Source organism: Sphaerodactylus townsendi, linkage group LG03 (assembly GCF_021028975.2).
Source record: "Sphaerodactylus townsendi isolate TG3544 linkage group LG03, MPM_Stown_v2.3, whole genome shotgun sequence".
Classification (NCBI taxonomy): domain Eukaryota; kingdom Metazoa; phylum Chordata; class Lepidosauria; order Squamata; family Sphaerodactylidae; genus Sphaerodactylus; species Sphaerodactylus townsendi.
In genome coordinates, this window is record NC_059427.1 from 169,477,762 (window position 1) to 169,503,688 (window position 25,927).

At 47.3% G+C, this 25,927-nt stretch overlaps 1 protein-coding gene across 1 annotated transcript in view; it reads left to right on the forward strand.

Annotated features, from left to right (window-relative positions):
• The window catches only part of LOC125428019 (insulin-like growth factor-binding protein 3), a 39,174-nt gene extending 14,775 nt beyond the window's left edge, over window positions 1-24,399 (forward strand). Inside the window, exons 3-7 of the mRNA XM_048487594.1 lie at window positions 6,450-6,531; window positions 6,834-7,421; window positions 17,553-17,704; window positions 19,236-19,355; window positions 23,681-24,399. Coding sequence (XP_048343551.1) covers window positions 6,450-6,531; window positions 6,834-7,421; window positions 17,553-17,704; window positions 19,236-19,355; window positions 23,681-23,794 — 1,056 coding nt within the window. The 3' untranslated portion in view covers window positions 23,795-24,399. The remainder of the gene's footprint in view (window positions 1-6,449; window positions 6,532-6,833; window positions 7,422-17,552; window positions 17,705-19,235; window positions 19,356-23,680) is intronic.
• The last annotated feature ends 1,528 nt before the right edge of the window (window positions 24,400-25,927 follow it).

The following is a 25,927-nucleotide window of genomic DNA, read 5'->3' on the forward strand; positions in this document are numbered from 1 at the left end:
AAACTTCACTAAACCTGGGTGGTATCATTAGGAGAGACTCCGAAAGATACCTTGAAAGTTTGGTGCTTCTAGCTTATCAATTGCACCCCTGACAGCAGGCACCCCCCAAATTTCCTCAGATTCTCCTTTTAAATCCACCCCCTTCGGCATGGATTTAAAGGGAGAATCTGAGGTCCTCAATTTAGAAGAAGAAGAAGAAGAAGAGGGTGTTTGTTGTGAGGGGGGAAGGGCAAGGAGATTGTAAGCCCCTTTGAGTCTCCTACAGGAGAGAAAGGGGGGATATAAATCCAAACTCTTCTTCTTCTTCTTGTCCCAAGTCAGCCCATAGACCTGTGTAGCTGAGAATCACCTGCTCTGACTGGCAGCAGCTCTCCAGGTGTCCCAGGTGGAGAAAATCCCTTTTCTGATGCCTGCTGTGTAAGACACACAAAAAGAAAAAGAAAATAAACCCTTCTCTTCTGTGACAACAACTTTCTCTACAGACAGTAGCAAGTGAAAAACCCACAACCTGACCTCCTCCTGTATCTTAAACAGCAGTGGCACGTCTTTTCATTTTGGGAAAGTGTCACCTGCTGTTTAAAATACAGGAGGAAATCAGGTTGTAGGTTTTGTCCATTCATCCTAGCCAGTTGGCAATTTTATCCCCAACTGGACACCTTAGCAGGCAGCTATAGATGATGTCGGTCAAGTGTGCATTCGGAAGACAATACTGCTTTTATTCAAAACATGCCAGTTTTAACAAAAGGCTTTTTTGGCAACCAGCTCAAAATGTTCAGGTTTACACCAAACATATCCTGCCTACCAACCCTGACCTGGATGGGCCAGATTAGGCTGATGTCCTCAGAAACTAAACTTGGTTGGTTGACCCTGGTTAGTGTTTGAATGGGAGACCACCAAAGAAGGTTGCTTTACAGAGGCAGGCAATGGCAAACCACCTCTGAGCATCTCTTGACTTGAAAACCCCATCAAGGGTCACTTTATCCACACACACCAGTGTTAGAATTAGCTAAGCCTGGATTTTTTCCCCCCGTCCTCTGCTCAGTTAGCAACGAGGTAACCTAAATAGCTAGCTGTAAAGATCCAGTTTTCCTCCTGGTCTATAATGGGAGCTTGACCTGCAGGAAGGTGATGTGTTTTTGGATGGGGACAATCAGAATAAGCCTGGACAAATTATGAAAAGAAAATCACAGGAGGACAACAAATGGAAAACAAGAAACTCAGAGAAGAACTTTTACAGAACATCACCCAAACTGTAGGAATACTTTTGTGTGAAAAGATTGTTTCATGATTGAGGGTCGTCTTTTAAAAAAAAACACCCTAAAAATGACCACATGACTTCTTTTGTTAGTAATGCTAGGAAACTTCTGAAATATGACATATGGCCCCTTCCGCACATGCAGAATAATGCACTTTCAATCCACTTTGCAGCTGTGCAGAATAGCAAAATCCACTTGCAAACAATTGTGAAAGTGGATTGAAAGTGCATTATTCTGCATGTGCGGAAGGGGCCTATAGTTTAGCAGTTCAGCATGTCTGAAGCTTCTGCAGGCTTGAGAGCAAAGCCTGTGTTGCAAAAGATACAAACGTGGGTGGGTGTGATGTACCAAAGTTCAGTTAAGACTCCACTAAGGACAGCTGCAAGACAAAGTTTATAACAATTAATATAGACCAGGGTACATATTGATGTCCTCCTCTGCTATAACCACTCAACATCACTGCCTCTTCATCACATAGGAAAAAATTGCCACAGTCAAGCGCTCAGGGCTTAGGAAAAGAACAGTCAACTGGCCTTGTAAGGACAACTTTTGAAAAAAAACAACAACCCGGAATTGATGGGTCATGCTATGGTTTTGAAAAGAACTGGCCACAGAAAGGAAATAGCTGGGCAATTGGACTACACGACTGAGATGGAATGGAAATGCTAACTATTCCAAGTATTCTTGTTGCATCCAAAGGAAGCAAAATTGGGAGGAGGAAGATCCCATCTCCTAACTCCAAGGAACAGCTGGGGAAAACAAAGAGTCTGGGCCAGGAACTGAAAGGTTCTTTGCTGGCTTGGGCTTGCTGAGAAATGAAAGAGTTTCAAACTGGTTCCCGGAGAATCAGATGAACCCAGACTGAAAGGGCGTGAGAAGTGGTCACACTATTTTTCTGCCAGGCTACTTCTAGGAGAAAAATAGGAGAAACCCTTCTAAAATATAGCTCTGATCACCTTGGATGGAGGACTGGACATTAACTGGTTAACTTACATTGCGATTCTATGCAGAGTGACTTCACTCTAAGCCCACTGAAACGAATGGGATCAGAATGGAGTAACTCTCCTTAGGACTGTAGTGTTAGCCAAACTCCAGCGGGCCTACCTCTGAACAGACATGCAAATGTCCATACTGCAGGCTAACTAGCTAGCTAGCTCATACTCCCAAGGCAGAAAGGAAATTCCCCAATTGGCTTTAATAACAGGCTATCTTGCTTCCTTACCCTATTTATACTGCATCAATTAAGGCCCGCAAATATAGAAACAGGGGAGGAGAGAGAGAACGTTGTGGGAAGAGAGAAAACTGCAAAGTAGGATTCTCTCGTTTTTTTGATAAACCTGCCCCTACTCCTGTGTCTTTAATAGCAACCTGCATATAGAAATGTAGCTGGGGTGTTGTGTGGTTTCTGAGCTGTATGGCCATGTTCTAGTAGCATTTTCTCCTGATGTTTCACCTGCAACTGTGGCTGGTGAAAATGTAGCTGATAAAGCTTTTAGTAGCAGGAGTTAGTTTCATGCAAGGAACATTCAAGCTGTTGTTAAAAGCACAAGTGTAAATTTTTTAAAGAAAAGAAACAAGCCAGCAGAGAGAGAGACAAGGAGAAAAGAAAAAAAAGAATGTGGAATAAAGGAGAAGGCTAAAAAAAATCCCTCCAGGCTGATACTTTTAACTTTTGTGAGTTAGATACTTTCTGTTCTCTAATTATCATCTTGAAGCATTCACATGTTACCGGAGTCAGCAATTTTTTTTCACCACTAGCTGGTTATTATAACCACAAACTAGCAAAGTGGAGTTCAGGGTTAAACCCCCTCCCCAACACATTTAACAGCTTAACAAGCAGAAATGCAACAGGTGAAGTGTTCTCAATTGCTCCCTGCACTCCCAGAAGGCAGCTTCTTACACTCTCCGTGCTTGAGAAAGTTTCTATTGCCAGCTGCCTTTCTGTGTTTGTTAAGAGCAGCAGAGCCCTTCCTGGGGGAAATTTGGCAACTCCTTCCAGTTGGTAAAAGCCAGTGTTGTCCAGGGGCTGCTTGTTATATTTGAACCACAGAGATGATAAAGCTCATCTATGCTTAGCATTTTGCAACCTCCACTTTGCCCTTCTGTAAAATGAGAATATTCTGCTTGACCGGGATGTTGTGAAAGGTAAGCAAGGAGCAAAGAAACTGAGGCCTTTGTTCTATGGATGCTCTTTCTGATACTGTGAGACTCTAAGGCAGGGGTCCCCAAACTATGGCCCGGGGGCCAAATGTGGCCCCCTGAAGGCATTTATCCGGCCCGCCAGGCATGGCGGCGATGGCTCCATTCATGTGCAGTGGGGGCTCGAGGGAGAGGAGGAACCGGCCCCAACGGCTGTTGATTGCAATTACATGATGGCACCCCCAAATCTCCATGAATTTTCTGACCCAGAGTTGGAAACCTTACATGTGGCAACTCCTGCTCCGCCCTTCCCTCTCAGCTACTCCATGTGTTGCTCTCAGGCTTTCTGTTCCGCCTCCACTCCCCATTGGCATCAGCCAGGCTGGCGAATCGCTTGCTGGCTGCTAGGGAGGAAAGAACCCAGGAAGATACCTGATCCTGGGTTAGATGGAATGCTTCATTGGGAAAGTTCTGCTTTTTTTTTTTACAGGGGAAGGTATTCCACAGCCTCCCCAACAATATTTGGCGCCCACCCTGTACTTGACATACTTTGGTCACTGTTCTAAAAATAGACCATGACAGAAAGGCTGAAAGGTGAAATCAAACATTTTACAATCATTTGTGCATAGGAATTTGTTCATAGTTTTTTTTAGTCCGGCCCTCCAACAGTCTGAGGGACAGTGAACTGGCCCCCTGTTTAAAAAGTTTGGGGACCCCTGCTCTAAGGTTTCAGCTGCAATCAGCTAATACAGTTATGTCTCTGGAATTGGGCACTGTTGTTAGACTAATTTGTATTTTAGCAGAGTTCAGCAGTCTAGGTTTGGGCTTCTGAACACAGTTGCCTTTATAGTGAATCAGACCAATAGGCTACTGAAAACAATATTGTCTAGGCAGAACAGCAGGGGTTCTCTGGTGTTTGTGTTTCTTCATTCCTTTGGGTTTTTCTTTGAGAGCCTTTTGAATGTATCAGGACTTATTTCTGAGCAGTAGAAGAAAAAAAAGTTTGGATTTATACCCCACTTTTGCAGCAGAAGAAAAAGAGCTTGGATTTACATCCCCCCTTCCTTAACCGTAAGAAGGCTCAAAGCTGCTTACAAACGCCTTCCTTTCCTCTCCCCGCAACAGACACTTTGGCCCCTTCCGCATATGCAGAACAATGCACTTTCAATCCATTTTCACAATTGTTTGCAAGTGGATTTTGCTATTCCGCACAGCTGCAAAGTGCACTGAAAGTGGGATTGACAGTACATTATTCTGCACGTGCGGAAGGGAACAGCGCAGTTGGTGGGGCTGAGAGAGCTCTGGGAGAACTGTGACTGGCCCAAGGTCACTCAGCAGGCTTCATGTGTAGGAGCGGAGAAACAAATTCAGTTCGCCAGATAAGAGTCTGCCACTCATGTATAGGAGAGGAGAAACAAATTCAGTTCACCAGATAAGAGTCTGCCACTCATGTGTAGGAGCGGAGAAACAAATTCAGTTCGCCAGATAAGAGTCTGCCACTCATGTATAGGAGAGGAGAAACAAATTCAGTTCACCAGATAAGAGTCTGCCACTCATGTGTAGGAGAGGGGAAACAAATTCAGTTCACCAGATAAGAGTCTGCCACTCATGTGTAGGAGAGGGGAAACAAATTCAGTTCACCAGATAAGAGTCTGCCACTCATGTGTAGGAGAGGGGAAACAAATTCAGTTCACCAGATAAGTCTGCCACTCATGTGTAGGAGAGGGGAAACAAATTCAGTTCACCAGATAAGAGTCTGCCACTCATGTGTAGGAGAGGGGAAACAAATTCAGTTCACCAGATAAGAGTCTGCCACTCATGTGTAGGAGAGGGGAAACAAATTCAGTTCACCAGATAAGAGTCTGCCACTCATGTGTAGGAGAGGGGAAACAAATTCAGTTCACCAGATAAGTCTGCCACTCATGTGTAGGAGAGGGGAAACAAATTCAGTTCACCAGATAAGAGTCTGCCATTCATGTGGAGGAGAGGAAACAAATTCAGTTCACCAGATAAGAGTCTGCCACTCATGTGTAGGAGAGGGGAAACAAATTCAGTTCACCAGATATAAGAGTCTGCCACTCATGTGTGTAGGGAGGAAGTAAAATTCTCAGTTCTGAATGAAGTCTGCCACTCATGTGTGTAGGAGAGGAAACAAAATTCAGTTCACCAGATAAGAGTCTGCCAACACATGTGTAGGAGAGGGGAAACAAATTCAGTTCACCAGATAAGTCTGCCACTCATGTGTAGGAGAGGGGAAACAAATTCAGTTCACCAGATAAGAGTCTGCCACTCATGTGTAGGAGAGGGGAAACAAATTCAGTTCACCAGATAAGAGTCTGCCACTCATGTGTAGGAAACAAATTCAGTTCACCAGATAAGAGTCTGCACTCATGTGTGGGAAGGGAAACAAATTCAGTTCACCAGATAAGTCTGCCACTCATGTGGCCCAGGAGGAAACAAATTCAGTTCACCAGATAAGAGTCTGCCACTCATGTGTAGGAGAGGGGAAACAAATTCAGTTCACCAGATAAGTCTGCCACTCATGTGTAGGAGAGGGGAAACAAATTCAGTTCACCAGATAAGAGTCTGCCACTCATGTGTAGGAGAGGGGAAACAAATTCAGTTCACCAGATAAGAGAGTCACCCGCCACTCATGTGTGGGAGAGAAACAAATTCAGTTCACCAGATAGAGTCACCTCCTCATGTGTAGGAGAGGGGAAACAAATTCAGTTCACCAGATAAGTCTGCCACTCATGTGTAGGAGAGGGGAAACAAATTCAGTTCACCAGATAAGAGTCTGCCACTCATGTGTAGGAGAGGGGAAACAAACCTGGCTCACCAAATTAGAGTTCACCACTCATTTGACAGAGCAGGGAATCAAATGCACTTAGGTCAGGTTAGAAGTGGTCCAGTGTGGCTGGTGCTTTGCCCTAGTCATGGGATACCCTTATGTGCACGCAACCCCAGAGCCTTGCCACAGTCCAATGCCATTTGCTCCCTAATAAACGTGTACATCCCCCGACCTGTACAGATTACAGGCTCACCTGATCTCAGAAGCTAAGTCAGGCTGACCCTGGCAAGCGACCTCCACCTCTCCAAGAAACCCCAGGCCCTGCGACCCAGGGCGCAGAGACAGGCAAGAGCAAACCGCATCTACTGAGGCCCCTTCTGCACATGCAGAACAATGCACTTTCAAGCCACTTTCAGTGCACTTTGCAGCTGGATTTCACTGTCCGGTGTAGCAAAATCCACTTGCAAACAATCGTGAAAGTGGATTGAATGTGCATTATCCTGCATGTGCGGAAGGGGGCTTTTCGGGCTTTGCTGTCCATGCATTCCGAACCGTGGTTTTGCAATCGGGGGCGCCACGCGTTTGCTTTGCCCCCAGCCAGGCTCCTTCCACGCGCCACGATCTTCCCCAATAAAAATGTGCACGAGCCTGCCCTACTATTATCAACGATTGCCCGGGGTGGCGGCGGCGGCGGCGCTCCACCCCACCCGCCAAGCCCGGGCCGGCCGCAGCCACACCCCGCCGGCTGGCCCGAGTCCCGGCCGGCCGGCCGGCGCTGCATTTAAGGCGGGCGCCGCCGGCCCGGCGCGCTCAGTCGGCCTGGAGGACCTTCGCCGCTCCCGCCATGCAGGTCTGGCTGGCGACGGCGCTCGTGGCTTGCTTGGCCCCGCGGGGCGAGGGGCGCGCGCCGGGAGAGCCCCCCGCCTGCCCCGGCCCGGCCGGCTGCGACTCCCCCGAGGCCGGCGGCCCCCAGCAGGCGCCCTGCGGCCGGAGGGGCTGCGGCGGCCGGGCGTCGGGCGAGCCGTGCGGCGTCTACACGGGCGGCTGCGCCCGCGGCTTGCGCTGCCTGCCCCGGCCCGGAGAGCGCGCCCCGCTGCACGCCCTGCTGCGCGGGAAAGGCCTGTGCCTGGCTGCGGGGGCCAAGGCGGCGGCGGCGGCGGCCCGCAGGAACCAGACGGAAGCCCAGCCCGGGCCCGGTGAGCGTCCCCGGGGCCAGCGGGAGCAGTTGGGAACAGGTCGGGCCAGGGTCCACTTGGCGAGGCTGTCTTTTACGCGCAACTTTAACAGAAGTGGGATCCTAAGGGTGGGGGGGGGGGGAGACTCACTAAACTGCGTGGTGTAGTGGTTAAGAGCAGGTGGAGTCTAATCTGGAGAACCGGGTTTGCTTTCCCGCGCTCCTACATTCCTACTGGGTGACCTTGGGCTAGTCACAGTTCTTCAGAGCTGTCTCAGCCCCAGGTACTTCACAAACTGCCTGTTGTGGGGAGAGGAGGGGAAAGGATCTTGTCGGCCTCCTTGAGTCTCCTCAGGGGAGAGAAAGGTGGGGTATAAATCCTAAATCATCATCCTACATGTGAGCTCCCCAAGGCACCTGGTGGGCCACTGCGAGTAGCAGAGAGCTGGACTAGATGGACTCTGGTCTGATCCAGCTGGCTCTTTCTTATGTTCTTAAGGCCCTTGCTTTCACCTCCTGCATGTGAGCTCCCAAAGGCACCTGGTGGGCCACTGCGAGTAGCAGAGAGCTGGACTAGATGGACTTTGGTCTGATCCAGCTGGCTTGTTCTTATGTTCTTATGTTCTTATCCTCTCTGCAGGTAGGGTCTGCATTTCAGCACTGGGGGTGCCCGTATGAAGTGCCCTCAAGTTGCAGACTGATGTTTGCCTGTGCTTTCCTCTGCATAGAGAGCCTGATATTATTTTCTGTTCTCCCATCCAAGTACTAATCAGCGCCAACCCTACTTAGCTTCTGAGATCTAAGGAGATCTAACTAGCCTGGGTCATCCAGGTCTATGCACCTCAAATACAGCCCCCCCCCTTTTTTTTTAATGGACTAATTACTGGAAAAGTAGTCAGGATGCAAAAACAGCCAGGATGAGAAGAGAGTGGCAGGTAAAAATTCTAGGGGACTAACCGGCTTCCTAGAGATGCTTTACAGAAAAGGAGAATGGTTGGAAGTGGACAGTTGCCAGTAACCTGAATGCACAGGGTCATATTTATTATGACTTGTGGGACTTTCTCAGCATAATGTAGTGGTTAAGAGCAGGCGGATTCTAATCTGAAGAAGCAGGTTTGATTCCCCATTCCTCCCCCTGAGTGGCAGAGGCTTATCTGGTGAACTAGATATGTTTCCACACTCCTACATTCCTGCTGGGTGACCTTGGGCTAGTCACAGTTCTTCAGAACTCTCTCAGCCCCACCTCCCTCACAAGGCGTCTTTTGTGGGGAGAGGAAGGGAAAGGAGCTTGTAAGCCACCTTGAGTCTCCTTACAGGAGAGAAAGGTGGGGTATAAATCCAAACTCCTCCTCCTTTTAAGGGACTTACAGCTTTGTGGATTATTGATCCACTGTTAGTTATCAGCCAAGTCATTCATTCATTCATTCATTCATTTATTTATTTATTTATTTATTTATTGTTTCGATTTATAAACCGCCCTATCCCCTGGGGGCTCTGGGCGGTGTACAACATTCACATATACAATTAATTAAATCGATAACAACAGTAAATTACTAAAATCCATTAAAAGCTACTTAAAAATAGCGGTTAATATCACAACAAGGTGCCCTAATCCAATTCAATTAAGATCACCCCAGTAAAAAGTAAACTGAAATATTTCCAGTTATGCACATGTTCTTTCTTATACTCTTCAGTGATCTCTTGCTCTGAATTTTGACATAGTTCGATCCTTACATTTTTAAAGGGTTGTTGATCTGAGGCATAGAGTGTTCTCGTCCTCCCTGAAATTTAATGTCCCGTTCCACCTCCCCACCCACCCCAGTCTCTCATGGCAATGCTGTCTCGCCTGCTGCTTAAAAGCATTGGATAAAATGCCAACCTTTGGCAAGAAAGAGATCCTCTGCCTGTCTGGAACTTCCCCCCCCCCCCCCCCCCATTCTACTCCACCTTCTCCCCAGGCTGAGTACTTATCCCCCAAGAGAATCACAGCCAGTGACTTCATGGGAGGATCCCATTTTATGCCTCCACTTAATGGCATACAAGTAGCCACTAGTCTCTGCGGTGAGTCGAAGTAACTGGGGAAGAGAGAAAGCTGGCTTGAACTCCTAGGACATTCTTTGGGCAGAGTTTTCCAACTAGCAGCCCCTGTCCCTATTCTGTTCTGTTCCCCCCACCTTTTTCGATAATTAATTTTCTTTTTGTACCGTAATTTAAACATCAGTGCACCTGTGGCCAAAAACACACACCAAAGCTGCAAGGAATGATGGCATAGTGAGTATGTGAGGTTGCAGCCTTAGAAACTTTTCTTTCTTTAGCCTTTATTTGGCATAAAGCCTTGGAAACTGTGGCTTGCACACCGTTGGACAGCAGAGTGGGATCTTTAGTCTGCAAAGAACAGCATGCTCTGCTTGCTTTTGTCCTGCTTTTTGATGGAGTCACAAGACAACGGTGTATGCTCATGAACAAAGTCTGGGTTAACAGGAGAAGTCACGTTACTGTGTTTGAACAGATTTGAGAGGACAGCGTGATATTGCTGCTACCGTCTTGGCAATTACAAAAGAAAAAAAAAGAAAAGGGTCATTTTGACATCCTTGCTTGAATGCGAAACTGCCCCAAAAGTAGACCTGTTCTCATTATAGTGATTGCGTATACATCCTGCATGTACATGCATGTACATCTGTAAGAAAGAGCAAGAGCATGTTAATGTTGCAAATTAAACTGGGGACCAGAACCTGGATAAACGTGCCCCAGGTTTCCATCACATTCACCAGTGGTGTAGTGGTTAACAGCAGGTGCACTCTAAAGTGGAGAACCTGGTTTGATTCCCCGCTCTGCCACTTGAGCTGTGGAGGCTTATCTGGGGAACTAGATTAGCCTGTGCACTCCAACACACGCCAGCTGGGTGACCTTGGGCTAGTCACAGTTCTTTGGAGCTCTCTCAGCCCCACCCACCTCACAGGGTGTTTGTTGTGGGGGGGGGGAAGGAAAAGGAAATTTGGAATCTCCTTACAGGAGAGAAAGGGGGGATATAAATCCAAACTCTTCTTCTTCATCATCATCTGCACAACAGTATATGTGATGTAAGAATAATGCACATCTGAAGTCAAATCAAAAGCGTACAGTGGATATAGATTATGCAGATGTTTACTGTAACTTGTGAACAGGGCTTCTGAATTAGATGCTTGGTTGATCAAAGTATTGTCTATGCCCATGGTGGCGAACCTTTGGCACTCCAGATGTTATGGACTACAATTCCCATCAGCCCCTTCCAGCATGGCCAATTGGCCATGATGGAAGGAAGACTGATAGAATTGTGATCCCTGGCACATCTGGAGTGCTCAGAATTCTCCACCTACTAGGCTGGGCAGTGGCTCTCCAAGCAGTGGCTCTCCAGGTCCCAGGCAGAGTATCACCTGCTCTCTGGTCCTTCGAACTGGAGGATGAATCTGGGACGTTCCACCTGTAAACGAGATCGAACGGGGAACCCCACCCCAAGAAGAAATCTAATCCTGAAACTGCCTTATACAACAGCTGTGTGAGATCTCAGGTGGAGGTCTTTCATTTCTATTACTGTCTGATCCCTATAAGTGGGTTGAATTCTGCATTCCAAGCAGATGCTGTGCCCTGACCCCCTCCCTGGGTCCAGCAGTGCTTTTTCATAATCTTTCTGTGCTGAGTTCAGCCTTTGTCTTCCTATCAGAGGCTGAGCACGGTCATGTACCTAGAGAACAGTTTCCACGTCTGGCTGTCTGAAATCAGGCTGCGTTGTTCTGACTGTACCCAGCCCACGATAATTCACTGGGACTGTAGCCACAACATTCTTGCTCTGAGAACTTGGTCCTTCCTAGGTGTCCTTCATAGCTGAGTTGCCAGCAAATGCAGGCAGAAGCGATTTTCATATTGACCAATATATATTCATATGCTGCCTTTCACAGTGATTCAAGGCAGCTTGCAATACATAAAGGAATAATACCCTCCTGCCATTCATGCGCACGCGCGCGCACACACACACACACCCACCCTAATGAAATGTCTCCACCCATCTGTGTCAAAACTGGTGAATAAAACATATGCAGGTGTCAGAACTACTGTCCACCTATACAGAACCCAGACAAGGGAATGGCTTGTCCAAAATCACTGGCAGAAACTGGCAAGAGCCCTCCAAAAGTTCAGGAAGGAGAATTACCCACTCCAAATGCTCAAGTTCCAATAACTGAGACTCAAAATTACAGGGCTCTAGGAAGCTGTGATCAGATTCCCTGAGTGTGTGTGTGTGTAAAGTGCTGTCAAATTGCTTCCAACCTATAGCGATCACATGTGAATTAGTGTCCTCTAAAACATCCTATCGTTAACAGCCTTGATTAGGTCTTGCCGATGGTGAGTCGTGGCTTCCTTTAGAGAGTCAATCCATCTCATGTTGGGTCTTCCTCTTTTCCTTCTGCCCTCAACTTTTCCTAGCATTGTTGTCTTTTCCAGTGTGCAAGGAACCTTGTATGGATCCCTTGTAAGGATTGGGGCAGAAGATGCTTCATTACCTGCATGGAAAACTGCTATCTTTTCCTCTACCAAGACTAAAAGCAGCTGGGTAGGAGAACTGATTAGGGAAATAGCAGGGGAGAAAAGTATTTTTTTCCCAGTACCACAGTCCCAATCCACATTAAGTTCATCCAAAGAACCCCAACATTATCTGTAGTCTGAATGTGACTAGGACTGAACATGAGATTGTTCATGCAAATGCTGCATAATGTACTCAAGTATAACTCTCTGCTGGGATCATGTGCAACGTGGAGATTGTTGTTGGGTGCAGAAATGACTGTTATGAGATCCTCTGGTTTTGTGTTTGGGCTTTTTTTTAAGGGCAAGGTTCTAGGACTGGGCATGGCAAATTGATATTTCACAAACACTATGGGTGTCAATTCGCACATTACAAATCTCTGGTCTCCCTCCATGTATTCTGTCAACCAGATCTGCTATGGAGTTCCAGGCTCAGAACTTCATTCTGTGGTGTGTAAGAGCCCCATTTAGGTCAGGGCTGTGAGGAGAGGTGGGTAGGTCAAACATAGTATAAATCCACACACCCCACTCCCAGGTAAGAAGAATAACAGTTTGGATTTATATCTCACCTTTCTCTCTTGTACGGAGACTCTCAAGGTGGCTTACAAGCTCCTTTCCCTTCCTTTCCCCACAACAGACACCCTTGTAAGGTAGGTGGGGCTGAGAGAGTTCTGAAGAACTGTGTCTAGCCCAAGGTCACCCAGCAGGAATGTAGGAGTGTGGAAACAAGATTGGATCTACGCCTGGGGATTAAGTTCCACACTTGTAACTTGCAGACCGCTTTGGTTGACAAGAAACAACAAATGCTCAAAATGCGAATTGGCCCTCAGAAGCCACAGAGGTTGCAGAGACAGCAGGATTCATTGTCAGATGTAGTTCTTTGCCCTTTCCTGTAGCTAGCAGCAGTGATTTCCTAAAATATATAGGGGTTGTAGAATTAATCTGTCAGAACAGGTTACCTCATTGCATTGTTTCGGTGTGTCATTACAGCCATGGCTGATTGGTTTTTTAAAAAAAAGGAACTGGGTATTATCTATAATTTGGGAGGAAGCCGCAGCAGACATGAGAAGGAGAAAGGTGTGTGCAAATGTTGTGGTCCACATACCTCTCTAATGATTTATGGACTACAAGGGTAAATTATAATCCAATCCAGTAAGCTATGGGAATCACGCCAAGCCCCCTTCCTGTTGAATTGCCCCGAGGGGAAACAACATTTTCTGAGGGTGCTGCGTGGTTTCCGGGCTGTATGGCCGTGTTCTAGCAGCATTCTCTCCTGACGTTTCACCTGAATCTGTGGCTGGCATCTTCAAAGGATCTCAGATGATCCTCTGAAGATGCCAGCCACAGATGCAGGCGAAACGTCAGGAGAGAATGCTGCTAGAACACGGCCATACAGCCCGGAAACCACACAGCACCCAAGTGATTCCGGCCGTGAAAGCCTTCGACAATACATTGAACATCTCTACGGGGAGAAATTGTTCCAAGACACTCGGAAATTGGAAAAACTACGGCTCAGGATGATCCTCTGAAGATGCCAGCCACAGATGCAGGCGAAACGTCAGGAGAGAATGCTGCTAGAACACGGCCATACAGCCCGGAAACCACACGATCCTCTGAAGATGCCAGCCACAGATGCAGGCGAAACGTCAGGAGAGAATGCTGCTAGAACACGGCCATACAGCCCGGAAACCACACAGCACCCAAGTGATTCCGGCCGTGAAAGCCTTCGACAATACATTGAACATTTTCTGAGCTTGGGGAATCAGTTAAGGCATATAGGAGAATGAGGTGGTAGAGGGACTGTCCCTCTTTGGATTGCAGGTGGAGGGTAAATCCTCCCATGTAAAAAACTCTGTTCAAATAGAAACCCTATACCAGAAGAGGGGGATCATTTCTAAGTGTTATTCAGAGCGACATTTGAAGCTTGAATCCTCTACCCGCAATGGTTCATTCTTCCACCCTAGAGTTCTGCCACCCCATGTCTGATCTAGGTCCAAGAGACATGGGTGGCTGTCATTCCTAGTTCCCCAATGTAGAATGTGAGGGGAAACCCTGCTTAGATGTCTGAAGCCAAGACCAGATTTTCAGGTTTTCCTGCTAGAAATTGTCGGGGTGGGGGTGGGGGGCTGGGTTTATACTTGATTTGCCAAGTTTTCCCGTCAGTGGCCTGACTGATCTATGGGGTTGGTGAACTAACCTGTGTCAGACTTCCTCTCCATTAATAAAGGAATAGGGTAGCTTCTTTCCCATTGACAGCAGATAAAGTGAGGTATACATATTTCAGTAAGCAGCTATTCGGAGAAACTACTAGGAATGAAGTGTGAGAGCCAACAAGTAGAGTGTGGGTGGCGGAATGCTCAGAATGAGTCCAAATGTGGCTTAGCACCCATTCATAAAACTACTATATGGGGTTGTTGCTGGCAAATGATTTTTCCCACGCTTATAGAATGCAATCCAGATAGTTTTAGAGCAGTGGTTCTCAACCTGTGGGTCAGGACCCCTTTGGGGGGGTCAAACGACCCTTTCACAGGGGTCGCCTAAGACTCTCTGCATCAGTGTTCTCCATCTGTAAAATGGATAAATGTTAGGGTTGGGGGTCACCACAACATGAGGAACTGTATTAAAGGGTCGCGGCATTAGGAAGGTTGAGAACCACTGTTTTAGAGGGTAGCCAGTGTTGGTCTTCAGTAGAATTCGGATCCAGTAGCACCTTACAGACTAACAAGATTTTCAGGATATGAGCTCTCCGCGGTCAAATCTCTCTTCGTCAGGTATCTGATGATTAGAACTTTGGCTCTCGAAACTTATGCCCCAACAATCTGGTTAGTTTCTGAGGTGTTACTGGACTCAAATCTAGAATGCCACCTAGTGGACCTTTTCAGAATTGCAAAAAGTCTTTAGTAACACTGAGGCTTGTTAAAAAGCAATGTGCAGATAAAATTGCTCATTTCAGTAGTTTGGCAGCAATGAATAAAATATTCTATACCAGGACGTTGTTATATAAATTTGCTTTGATGAGTTTTGATGTCACCTGAGGACCCAAAAAACAAAACAAGTTTTATGCCACCATTTGTCCCCATTTGTCTGGCAATAAGCAGCCATGACCTGCTGGTAAAACTGGTCAGTCACATGATAAATGCAGCAGTGAAGGAGGAGTGAGTTCCATCAGCCCTTCTATTTAAAAGTCATCACTGGATCCAGCTGACATAGGCAAGGATAGGTCAGTATCAACATTTGCCAATGAACAAAGTCATGGGAAGGTGGAGCAGACAAACTACAATTGCTTTTGGAGGCTTTCATGGCCAGACTCAACTGGTTGTGGTGGGCTTTCTGGGCTGCGTGGCCATGGTCTGGTAGATCTTGTTCCTATCATTTCGCCTGCATCTGTAGCTGGCATCTTCAGATGTGTATCACAGAGAGAAATCTGTTACACACTGCCACACTTCTCTCTGTGATATATCTCTGAAGATGCCAGCGACACAGCCCAGAAAGCCCACAACAACCAGCTTTTGAAGGATTCCAATTATTTTTACCCTCCTGGAAACTGGGATAGAGTTGGTTGCTCTAGGCCAGTGGTTCTCAACCTTCCTAATGCCGTGACCCTTTAATGTAGTTCCTCATGTTGTGGTAACCCCCAACCCTAACATTTATCCATTTTACAGATGGAGAACACTGATGCAGAGAGTCTTAGGAGACCCCTGTGAAAGGGCCGTTCGACCCCCAAAGGGGTCCCAACCCCCAGGTTGAGAACCACTGCTCTAGGCTATGACTTCTACTCAAAAGGGGTAGAGCAAACTCTTGAGCTCTTTGCAGTTTAGATACCGTTGACCATGGCATCAGGCTAGTATGTCTTGCAGGGCTTAAGTAGGGGGAATTGTTTTATAGAAGTTACAGTCCTGGATGTGGATTTGGCCATACATCTGAAATATCAGAGGCCATGACTAGAGAAGTCCCTTACCAGTTTTAATGGATCTGACATCTGCACATGCTATTGGAACGAGGATAATACCATGTTTTGGGGATGTCTAGATTAGACTACTATGATGGACTCTTCATAGGGCTGCCCATAAAGCCCATGCCTTCAGTCCAAACTGGCTGTTTGTCCTCCAGTGGATATACCATTTTTACAGGGTAGGTGTATAGAAAGTACAGGGTGTATAGAAAGTAACTACACCCTGGCGTACATACACTCAATATTAGAGTACAGTACAAATAATAAGTTATGTATACAGTCTCAATTTACAATTCTATCCAACAGGTGAAGCAATGAGTAATGCAACAGAGGTTTATAAGCTGAAGCTGAGGCTATAAAACCTTCCGATTAGGTTTTATTTCAAAATCATGTTCTTTCTCAAGCCAGTCTGCAACTATAGATGTAATATCATAAGATAGGTACATAACATCTGAAATATTATCCCTCTACTAATAAATGCTCACCCCATATACACTTACTAAATTATGCTTTGTCAACAGCCTAAAATAAATATTTCATATATATATGTAATATATATATTACAGCCAGGCTAAAACCTTATTAACAGAGTACAAACTCTAATATTATGTACGCCAGGGTGTAGTTACTACTGTTGTTCCAGTGGATATAAGCAGAAGGGAGTATGTTATTCCTCTGCTTTGTGAAGTAAGCTGACTGACTCTGTGTTTCTGGGAATAATACAAGTTGTTGGTTTTGACATGTAAAGTCCTACTATTGGCTGAAGACCAAAGTACCTGATGGAGTACCTGCTCTTGTATGTATGTATGTATTGATTTATTATATTTGTAGACCGCCTCATCCCCGAAGGGCTCGAGGCGGTTCACAGGTATGGCAATAACCAGTGCCGCAGCATATAAACATAGAGTAACCCCATTAAAACAAAGATGCATCAGCAAATACATTAAAATGAATAAAACAGAAATAAAACAGCAGAACATCAAAACAAAAGAACAGCGCCTGATCAAAAAGGCCGGGAGGGGAAAGGCAGGACCCAAAACAGAATCACAGCCCTGCCAGAATGGAAATGGCAGCCTCATTGGGGGGCAGTAAATCCACGGCCAGTCTCACCAAAGGCCCGGTGGAACAGCTCCGTCTTACAGGCCCTGCAGAACTCACCAAGGTCCCGCAGGGCCTGGACTGCTTGCATTTCATGGCCTTCCTGCTCTGCCAATAAAATCCCATTCCAGGTCCACCTTCCGCTGAACCATGGTCAGCATCCATCAAGAGAAAGGCTCAGTTCGCCTGTTTGTCCTGATATTGTGCGGAACTCCTTTTGTTGCTTTGTTTTTCTGCCTCAGTTGCTTAGTCCTTTCTGTCCGCAGGTTAAAACTAAGCCCTTGTATTGAGATTTTATGTCACAAAGATAGCTCCATTTAGCTATTCTGCTTTTTTCGTATTGCTTATGATTATAATGGTGCTAGTGATTGATGTTTTATTACTTGTAATGTTTAATGTCTGTTGCAAAACCACTGTGAAGGAAATGTATAAATAACTGTGGATTTCCCTCTCCAATATGCAGAGGGGTTGAACTCATCCAGTGGGCAGCTTAATTTTCAGGAACCGTGCTCGTGTAGCCCAGCAAAGAACTTGGGGCCTAGCCCTTGCCTACATCATGAAGGCTCAAGGTATTTTCTGTCCCTGTAGGTGATGTTTGGAAGGAGCCTCACCGGGCAGGTCATTCGACTCAAGAACCCGTCCTCATGCAGAGCCAGGACCCCATGCCAGAGATCAGCATGGGCAACGTCCAGTTGCAGCAGCTCTCTTTGAGCAGTGATACCAAACAAGAATTTGAGACGGTGTGTGGGACACGACAGAGGCCTGGGCTCAGTCCCCCATTTCTTGGAGGAGCTGCTGGGACTGTACTTCACTGTTCTTGGCTGCACCTTGCTAGAACTCTAGCTTCTTCCTATGTAGCCTCTCCTCTATGGTGATACAGGGAAACTTTCAACTCTGCATCGCGTGTGTCTGTCTCCATTTCTCGCTGTTGCCTTCTCTTGAGTTACCCAGTTATTCATTAGGCTTCGCTTTAGACTTCTTCATAAACATGGACGAAGCGCAAATAGTCAAACTTCTGTCACTAAGGCTACTTGACATTGAAAATCAATTGCTTTCTACTCATTACATGAAGGGCATTTTACCGGAGGGCTCCCACCCTCTCCCCTTCAGTAAAGGGCTACCAAGGTACTTTTACAACATATCTTCACCATATCTCCGACGTACCCTAATGCTAGCCCGACTGAATGCCCTACCTTCAGCAGTCCTGAGTGGCAGATTTCTCCAGATCCCATACCAACAAAGAACGTGTCCCTGCTCACAAAAAGCCATCGAAACAATCGAGCACATCCTCCTAGATTGCGAACTATATACTTCATCTAGAAGACAATATATAGACCCATACACTGAGAACTATGCCAACTCACCAGACAAGGTCAAATCCTTCTTTCTGCTTTGTGATCAGTCTCCTCAGAGATCCCTAGACGTTGCCAAATTCTTGGCACTGGCACAGCAGATTCGCCACAGATTTTAGTTTATTTATTTATTTATTGTTTTAACTTCTGGAAATGTCCGAACCTACTTATTTTAACTTGATTCTCCTCAACCTCCCTGTTGTATTTTAAACTTATGCCAATAAAAAGGTTGATGATGATGATGAGTTACCCAGTCTACATTTACGACCCTCCTGGGACAACCCCACTTCATAATGCAAGTGAATGATTGCACGGCTTGATGCTCCTTCTGGAACATCAGCCCCCACCCCCTCCGAATTGCTAGGCAACAAGTGGAAAAGTTGGGATGGGCAGTGTCCCAGGAAAAAAAATTAAAAGAAAAATAAGGCCTTGTCTACTTCTAGGAAATTCTAACCATAGAATTCCTGGTGATGCCTAGCACTACCTTGGTCACTTTCAGGTAGCTCTAGGAATCGCTGGAAACTCTGCGATCTGAACTGCCTATAAGTAGATGGGGCCTTATTGTTCTTTTTAATTTTTCTCCCCAGGGTGATTGTGTCCCCCTTGTCTCCCATTTCCTCCTGCCAATTAGGTGAGTATCAGCAGGCAAGGGCTTCAGTTAGCCCATCTCTGACTGTAAGTGGGCAAATGGGAATCCTAACCCCTCCCTTCTTGAGAGAAGTAGACTCATTTGGCAGAAGAGTTCTAGCCTGTGCTTCTCCATGACATGCTTTCTGCATATACAAACTTGTCTAGAAAGAGCTTGGTACGAGACAAAGCCCTCAGAGAGCTGTGTGTTTAAGTGCCAGGAATCCCCTTGTTTCAACCTCTCCATCCTTCCCACAGCTAACCCTAACAAGAGTCTGTCTCTGCTTGGCAGGGCCCATGTCGCATCCGGCTGAAAGCCATTTTGCAAGAGCTGAAGGCCCCGCTCTACTTGAGTGGTGAAGATATCTTCATTCCTAACTGTGACACCAGGGGCTTCTACAGGCGGAAACAGGTACAGACCAAAAAGATACCTTCTCAGAACTGGTGGTTCCCAGGGGGGCTGGCCATCAAAAATATGACCTTCGGCTGTAGCCAAGGAGTGTATTCTATGTCTAGAATGTCAAGGCAATGAACAATGGCTATGTTGTCACAACCTGCAGTTGCTTACAGCTCCCACTTGGCAGGAATGGTAAAAATACACATTGGTACCCTTCAATTTGCAACAGTGTGAGAGAAGATAACCCAGCTGGAACCTTGCTGCTAATTCTGTGTAGCATAGCAATGACATAAATAACCTTGTCTGTGCTTCCCTGTCCTTTTTCTAAGGCCTCAGGAATTTCAGGGGAGTTGGTTGCTGATTAAAGGACTAGGTTCTGTTTTGGATTGTGTTTGTTTTTCACAGATAGAATGGAAGAATTCGATTGTCCTGCAAGCAGCTATCTCTCATATGTCCCTCAGTGTGGCTTCGGTGCTGATGCATCATAAAAACCAGCCATCTTGCATATAGTATTGAGCAATGGGTACAAAAGAACTGGCTGGTTGTCATTGGTGGATGGGGGTGGGATTTGGATCTGCCCTGAAGGCGGCAGAAAGCAGGTTTCTCTTCCTACAGCAGTGATGGCGAACCTATGGCACGGGTGCCAGAGGTGGCACTCAGAGCCCTCTCTGTGGGCACGCACAAATAGAGCCGCCCCCCTCCCACATCTAGGCTGGCCTGAGCCGCTGGGCTCGATTATTAGCATTAAACCTAAGACCTAGTTTTGGGGAAGCAGTGTAGGTAACCCTGTTAAGAGCTGTTAAAGCCCCTGATTTTCATGCGAAGAATTAAAGCACGATCCTTTGTCTGGGAGTAAGCTCGGTTGCTGGCAATGGGGCTTGCTTCTGAGTAAACCCTCCTAGGGTTGTGATTCACCCGTTGGAAGAGCTGCACAGTTGCTTCAAAGCAAAGTCACCAACTACCACCAAGCTTACTCCTGAGCTACGCACACCTCAGAGCCAAACGTTTTTCCTAAACCAAAACCTCAGTATTCAGGTTAAATTGCCGTGTTGGCGCTTTGCGATAAATAAGTGGGTTTTGGGTTGCAATTTGGGCACTCGGTCTCGAAAAGGTTCGCCATCACTGTCCTACAGTATGGGATGGTGGGTGGATTTGGCTTCCATGTCCTTTATACGCAGAAGAAATGCCAAAAAGGATACACAGAGAATGACACCTGCACACACATTCCCACCCCACCTGCTGCTGACTGCACTGACCCAGTGCAAAGGCAGTTGTGAAAGGCACCCCTGTGCCTGGCCCTCCTTCTCTTCCATTTTCCTTGCTGGGAATTGTTTAGTAGGGAAAGGGGATGAGCTATTTAAAGGACCAGGGCAGGGGTCTGCAACCTGTGGCTCTCCAGATGTTCACAGACTACAATTCCCATCAGCCCCTGCCAGCATGCAGGGGAGCCACAGGTTGCAGAGCCACAGGTTGCAGACCCCTGGACCAGGGGAAAGAGTGGCTTGCAGTAGCAAGCTACCTTATGCCACTGCGGGGAGCTGAATTTACCTCTGCCTCCTGTGAGCAGCAGTGGCGTAGGAGGTTAAGAGCTCGTGTATCTAATCTGGAGGAACCGGGTTTGATTCCCAGCTCTGCCGCCTGAGCTGTGGAGGCTTCTCTGGGGAATTCAGATTAGCCTGTACACTCCCACACACGCCAGCTGGGTGACCTTGGGCTAGTCACAGCTTCTCGGAGCTCTCTCAGCCCCACCTACCTCACAGGGTGTTTGTTGTGAGGGGGGAAGGGCAAGGAGATTGTCAGCCCCTTTGAGTCTCCTTACAGGAGAGAAAGGGGGGGATATAAATCCAAACTCTTCTTCTTCTTCTTCCCGTATTGACAACAGGTGGAACATTCAGACAGTCGCCTTTAAACGAGAGGAATCCCATGAGTTATGCTCAGAAGGAGTGCAATGTCATGTAGATCTTCAGCTTTGATTTGGAGGGCTTGTGCATTCTTGGAGCCAAAGCCCTCAGTTTGGAAGACCTGAGCAAGGTGGTTAATGATCTGATTTTGGGGAGGACATTGATTCATAGGGCCGCCATCAGCCAGAAGTGACTTGACGGCACTTAGCAGAGAGAGAACATTCTGTAAAGGGGGAAATCCCCAGGTGGAAGAGAAGGTTTTTTCCTACCCCTTTCCTGGGCTTCCTTGAAAAGCCATTTTCTTTTCTGAGGAGTGAAGCTATCAGCCAATCTCTAACTGCAGCTGGATTACAATGTGACCTATGTCTGCATCATTACTGTTGTTTTACTTCCTTTCGACCAGTCTCTGATGCGTGGATTGTCCTGCCCCCTCTCTGCAGTAGGAGTAATACCAGTCATTTGTTCCCACTGCAAAAGCTCAGCAGTCACCTGCCTTATATGGCAACTGCCCTTTGCTTCTCTGTATGAGTCACTGCTTTGGGCTTACCTCTTTCCAGTTAGGAGATGTATATGGAGCAATGACTCATGGGAAATAAATAAATAGGACCCTGAAACATTGAGAGCAAATGCATTTGGGGACAGGCGGGTTTGAGTGTTTCACACTCTAAAGGTAAACCTTTCACATGGAGGAATGAAGGGTGTTTCTGCTTTTAACTGGAGGCATAAGAATACACGCATGAACACATGAAGTTGCAGCAGTGGCGTAGTGGTTAAGAGCAGGTGGACTCTAATCTGGAGAACTGGGTTTGATTCCCCGCTCTGCCACTTGAGCTGTGGAGGCTTATTTGGGGAGCCAGATTAGCCTGTGCACTCCCAACACATGCCAGCTGGGTGACCCTGGGCTAGTCACAGTTCTTCAGAGCTCTCTCAGCACCACCCACCTCACAGGGTGTTTGGGGGGGGGGCAAAGGGAAAGGAGATTGTAAGTCCCTTTGAGTCTCCTCACAGGAGAGAAAGGGGGATATAAATCCAAACTCTTCTTCTTCTCTTATACTGGGTCAGACCATCAAGGTCAGTATCGTCTACTCCATAGGTCGGGAACCCGCGGCTCCCGAGCCTCAAACGGCTCTTTCCTGCTTGCTGTTTGGCTCTTGCCCGCCTGCCCGCCGCCAGCCCCACACATCCCCCTCGGCTCAGGCTGGCTCCAGGTTGCCATTCAGGCAGTCAGCCTGAGCCTCTGTCTATGATTTTCTTAAAAGGCCAATTCCCCAAAGACTGCTTAAAGGGGAAAGTTTCCCCTTTAAGCAATCTTTGGGGAATTGCCCCTTTAAGAAATTCAGAGCAGGGAAGAGATTGGCCGAGGGCCGCAGCCAGCACAGACCTCGGAGGAACCCCAGGAGAGGGCTGCAGGCTGGGGCACCCCTCATTTCCCGCGGAGGCTGCCCTACTGGCTGGATGGGGGGGAAGAGGGAGAGATCTCCCCTCTTCCCCAGCCAGCCAGGCGACGCCCGTCTGAAATTGCTAGCAGCTTCCTTCACCCGAGGGCTTAGGCTGAGGCACCCCTACGTTTCCACCCGGAGGCTGCCTGGCTGGATGGGGAGGGAGATCTCCCCAGCCAGCCAGAAGGCGACCCTCCGATAGAAAAAGAGCCCCAGCCAGCAGCCCCCATAGGAGGGCTGCAGGCTGGGGCACCCTTCTTCATTTTAATGTCAAAAAGTATTTGCCGCTCCATGTGTTTTCTTTTCTGTGGAAAATGGGTCCAAATGGCTCTTTGGGTTTTAAAGGTTCCCTACCCCTGGTCTACTCAGACTGGCACTGGCTCTCAGGCCAGTCTTTCACATCACCTCACATGTCTGGTCCTTGTATTTGAAGATATGCTGGAGATTGAACCTGGGACCTTCTACATGCCAAACAGAGGCTCTACCACTGAGCCACGGCCCCTCCCCAAACACCTCACTTGACTTCACTGCTTTGAATCCCACCTCTAGGCCGGTGTTGAAGCCTTCATCTGTCTGCTGGGAGAAGGCTTCAAACCTCGCCGAGCCCAAGAAGTAAAAAACAAGCTGTGGAACTGTGTCAACAATTCAAGAAGCAAAATCTCCAGTGCTGTTTCCTTTCTGCTAACAAAATGGAAAGCCTGAGTCCCCTGCTGTTGACAGCTACACATAGAACTGGAATTGCCGTACGGGGAAATCCTGTGCTAGGCAGGAAATCAGGCTGGGAGAACTGATGTCTCACTTGGCCTTCTGGCCTGACCTTTCCCTGTCTGAGACAGAAGTAAAGAACTCTATTGTCTTTCCACTGGATTGATTCCTAAAAGGGGTTGCAACTTGTTTCTCAGTAGCCCAGATCACTGAGAAAGCTGTTTTTGCTGCCAGTCCGAAAGGAGGAGGGCTCATGTTCCACTCATCTCCGGTTTCTTGCCTTCCCATCTTGCAGTGCCGAGCATCCAAAGGACAGAAGAGAGGCCAGTGCTGGTGTGTGGACAAGAGAGGCCATCGGCTGGAAGGCCTGGAGGAAAACCCTCTGTGCCTGCTGTCAAGTAGTGACTGAACAGGTGGAAGGGACAGACTGTGTTCCGGCAGCAGAAACTTTGGACCAAGGACCTTCCTACTCAGAGTGTGTACTCTTAATTTATTGCATGATTGCCATCTTGCAGGAATCCTGGGTTCCCTGCCATGACTTTGGAGCAGCTGTCTCCTCTGGCAACTGCCCAACAAAGGGCACAAGACCTGGGGCTGGCAACTCAGTGGCGGACGGGAGGCTTCCAAGCACATGACTGAAGACACTTTGTCAAATAAGCTAGCGGTGGTTGGGGTGCAAAGATGCTCGGGCGCTTGAGCCGGCTTTTCCATTGGGTGGATACAAGTTTAGCACCAGGGATGCCATAGTAGCTAGATGCTGAGTGTAGTGCTCAAGATTGCGCTGGTGTAGAAGGCAGCACGGTGCCCTAAGAGATGCAGAGAAAGAGGCTGCATGTACAAAGGGAGAGGAAGGGATTTGGCTTTGGCCAATACTAGCCACCCTTCTAAGACACTAGAGACAACTGAGAAGAGGTGTGGTGGGATAGGGCAGAACTTAGTGACCTGATAGGGGGATTCCTGGGAAACCCCAGTAAAGGAGCTGGTATGGAAGGGGAAAGGAATACCTATCTAAAGAAAGCCTTTGTGTGGGTGCTGTGTGGTTTCCGGGCTGTATGGCCGTGTTCTAGCAGCATTCTCTCCTGACTTTTCGCCTGCATCTGTGGCTGGCATCTTCAGAGGATCTGATGTTGGGAAAGCAAGTGGAGTATATATATACTCAACATCAGATCCTCTGAAGATGCCAGCCACAGATGCAGGCGAAACGTCAGGAGAGAATGCTGCTAGAACACGGCCATACAGCCCGGAAACCACACAGCACCCAACTGATTCCGGCCGTGAAAGCCTTCGACAATACAAAGCCTTTGTGTGTTCGTCAAGACTTGAACAAGGTGGTGCGAAAAAGGGGATGGGTGGTGCCAAGCTTAGCTGTTGGCAGCAGTGGAGGCCATAACCAAAGTTGTGAGGGAAATTTAGATCAGAACCTTCCTAGTTCCTCACCATCTTCCCAGCCACAACAGTTTTCTTAAGGACAACCTGTCACATTTCCTGAAACCCACCACAACGAGTGCCAGCTGTGGGCTGGGAGCTGTTGAGGGGAGGGCCTGAGGCACTTTCTTGCTCAGGTACAAAATATTATGGGTTTTCTTTGTGACATGCTTTAATTTAAAGTGTGTGTGTGTGTGTGTGTGTGTGTGTAGTTAAGATTCACTTTTATTGTGCTTCTGTTTCACTATCAGTTGCTTTGATAAACCTCTTAATTCCTACCCCTGACTGCTGCTCTATTTAAAAAAAATATTAATGCTATTATGGGGATGTCTTGGCTGAGGGTGTCAGAGTTAATCACCCTCATTATGACAACCAAGCTGATTACAGGCCCTGGTTTTTGAGGGATCAAGCAGCGACAACTGAGACAGTGCCAGCCTCATGAAGAAAGTCAAGGTGGTCTTGTGGTTAAAGATATAGAGAGGTGTTAGTGGCTAAATACAAGGACCTGAGAGAGCCAGGTTCTCTGCCCTAGAAATTTGATGGGAGGGGAGAAGGATGTTATGGCTAGTCAAAGATCTGATTTATTAGGCTTGCTGTAAAAAGGAAGTCCTCCTCAATATAAAATGGCCATCCTTTCCTGTATTTAGAAATCATACAACCAGACTCTTCAGGAACTACTGAGCTGTTCTCTAGGGAAGCAATAGCCCCCACAATTCTGCCATGAAAAAGAACAAGGAGATGAGTTGGATTTATATCCCCCCTTTCTCTCCTGTAAGGAGGCTCAAAGTGCTTACAAACTCCTCCCCCCCCCCCAACAAATACCCTGTGAGATAGGTGAGGCTGAAAGAGTTCCGAAGAACTGTGACTAGCCCAAGGTCACCCTGCTGGCATGTGAAGTGCACAAGCTTAATCTATTTCACCAGATAAGACTCCACAGCTTAAGTGGCAGAGCGGGGAATCAAACACCTGCTCTTAACCACTACACCACGCTGGCTCCTTTTTGAACCCAAAAGAGATTTAATATTGGGTCCAAAGCAACACAATATGTTGAGCTTTTTGAAAAATCAAGTTTCTAGCCCACAGCAGCAAAATGACAAGCTTATGAAGGGCTGACACC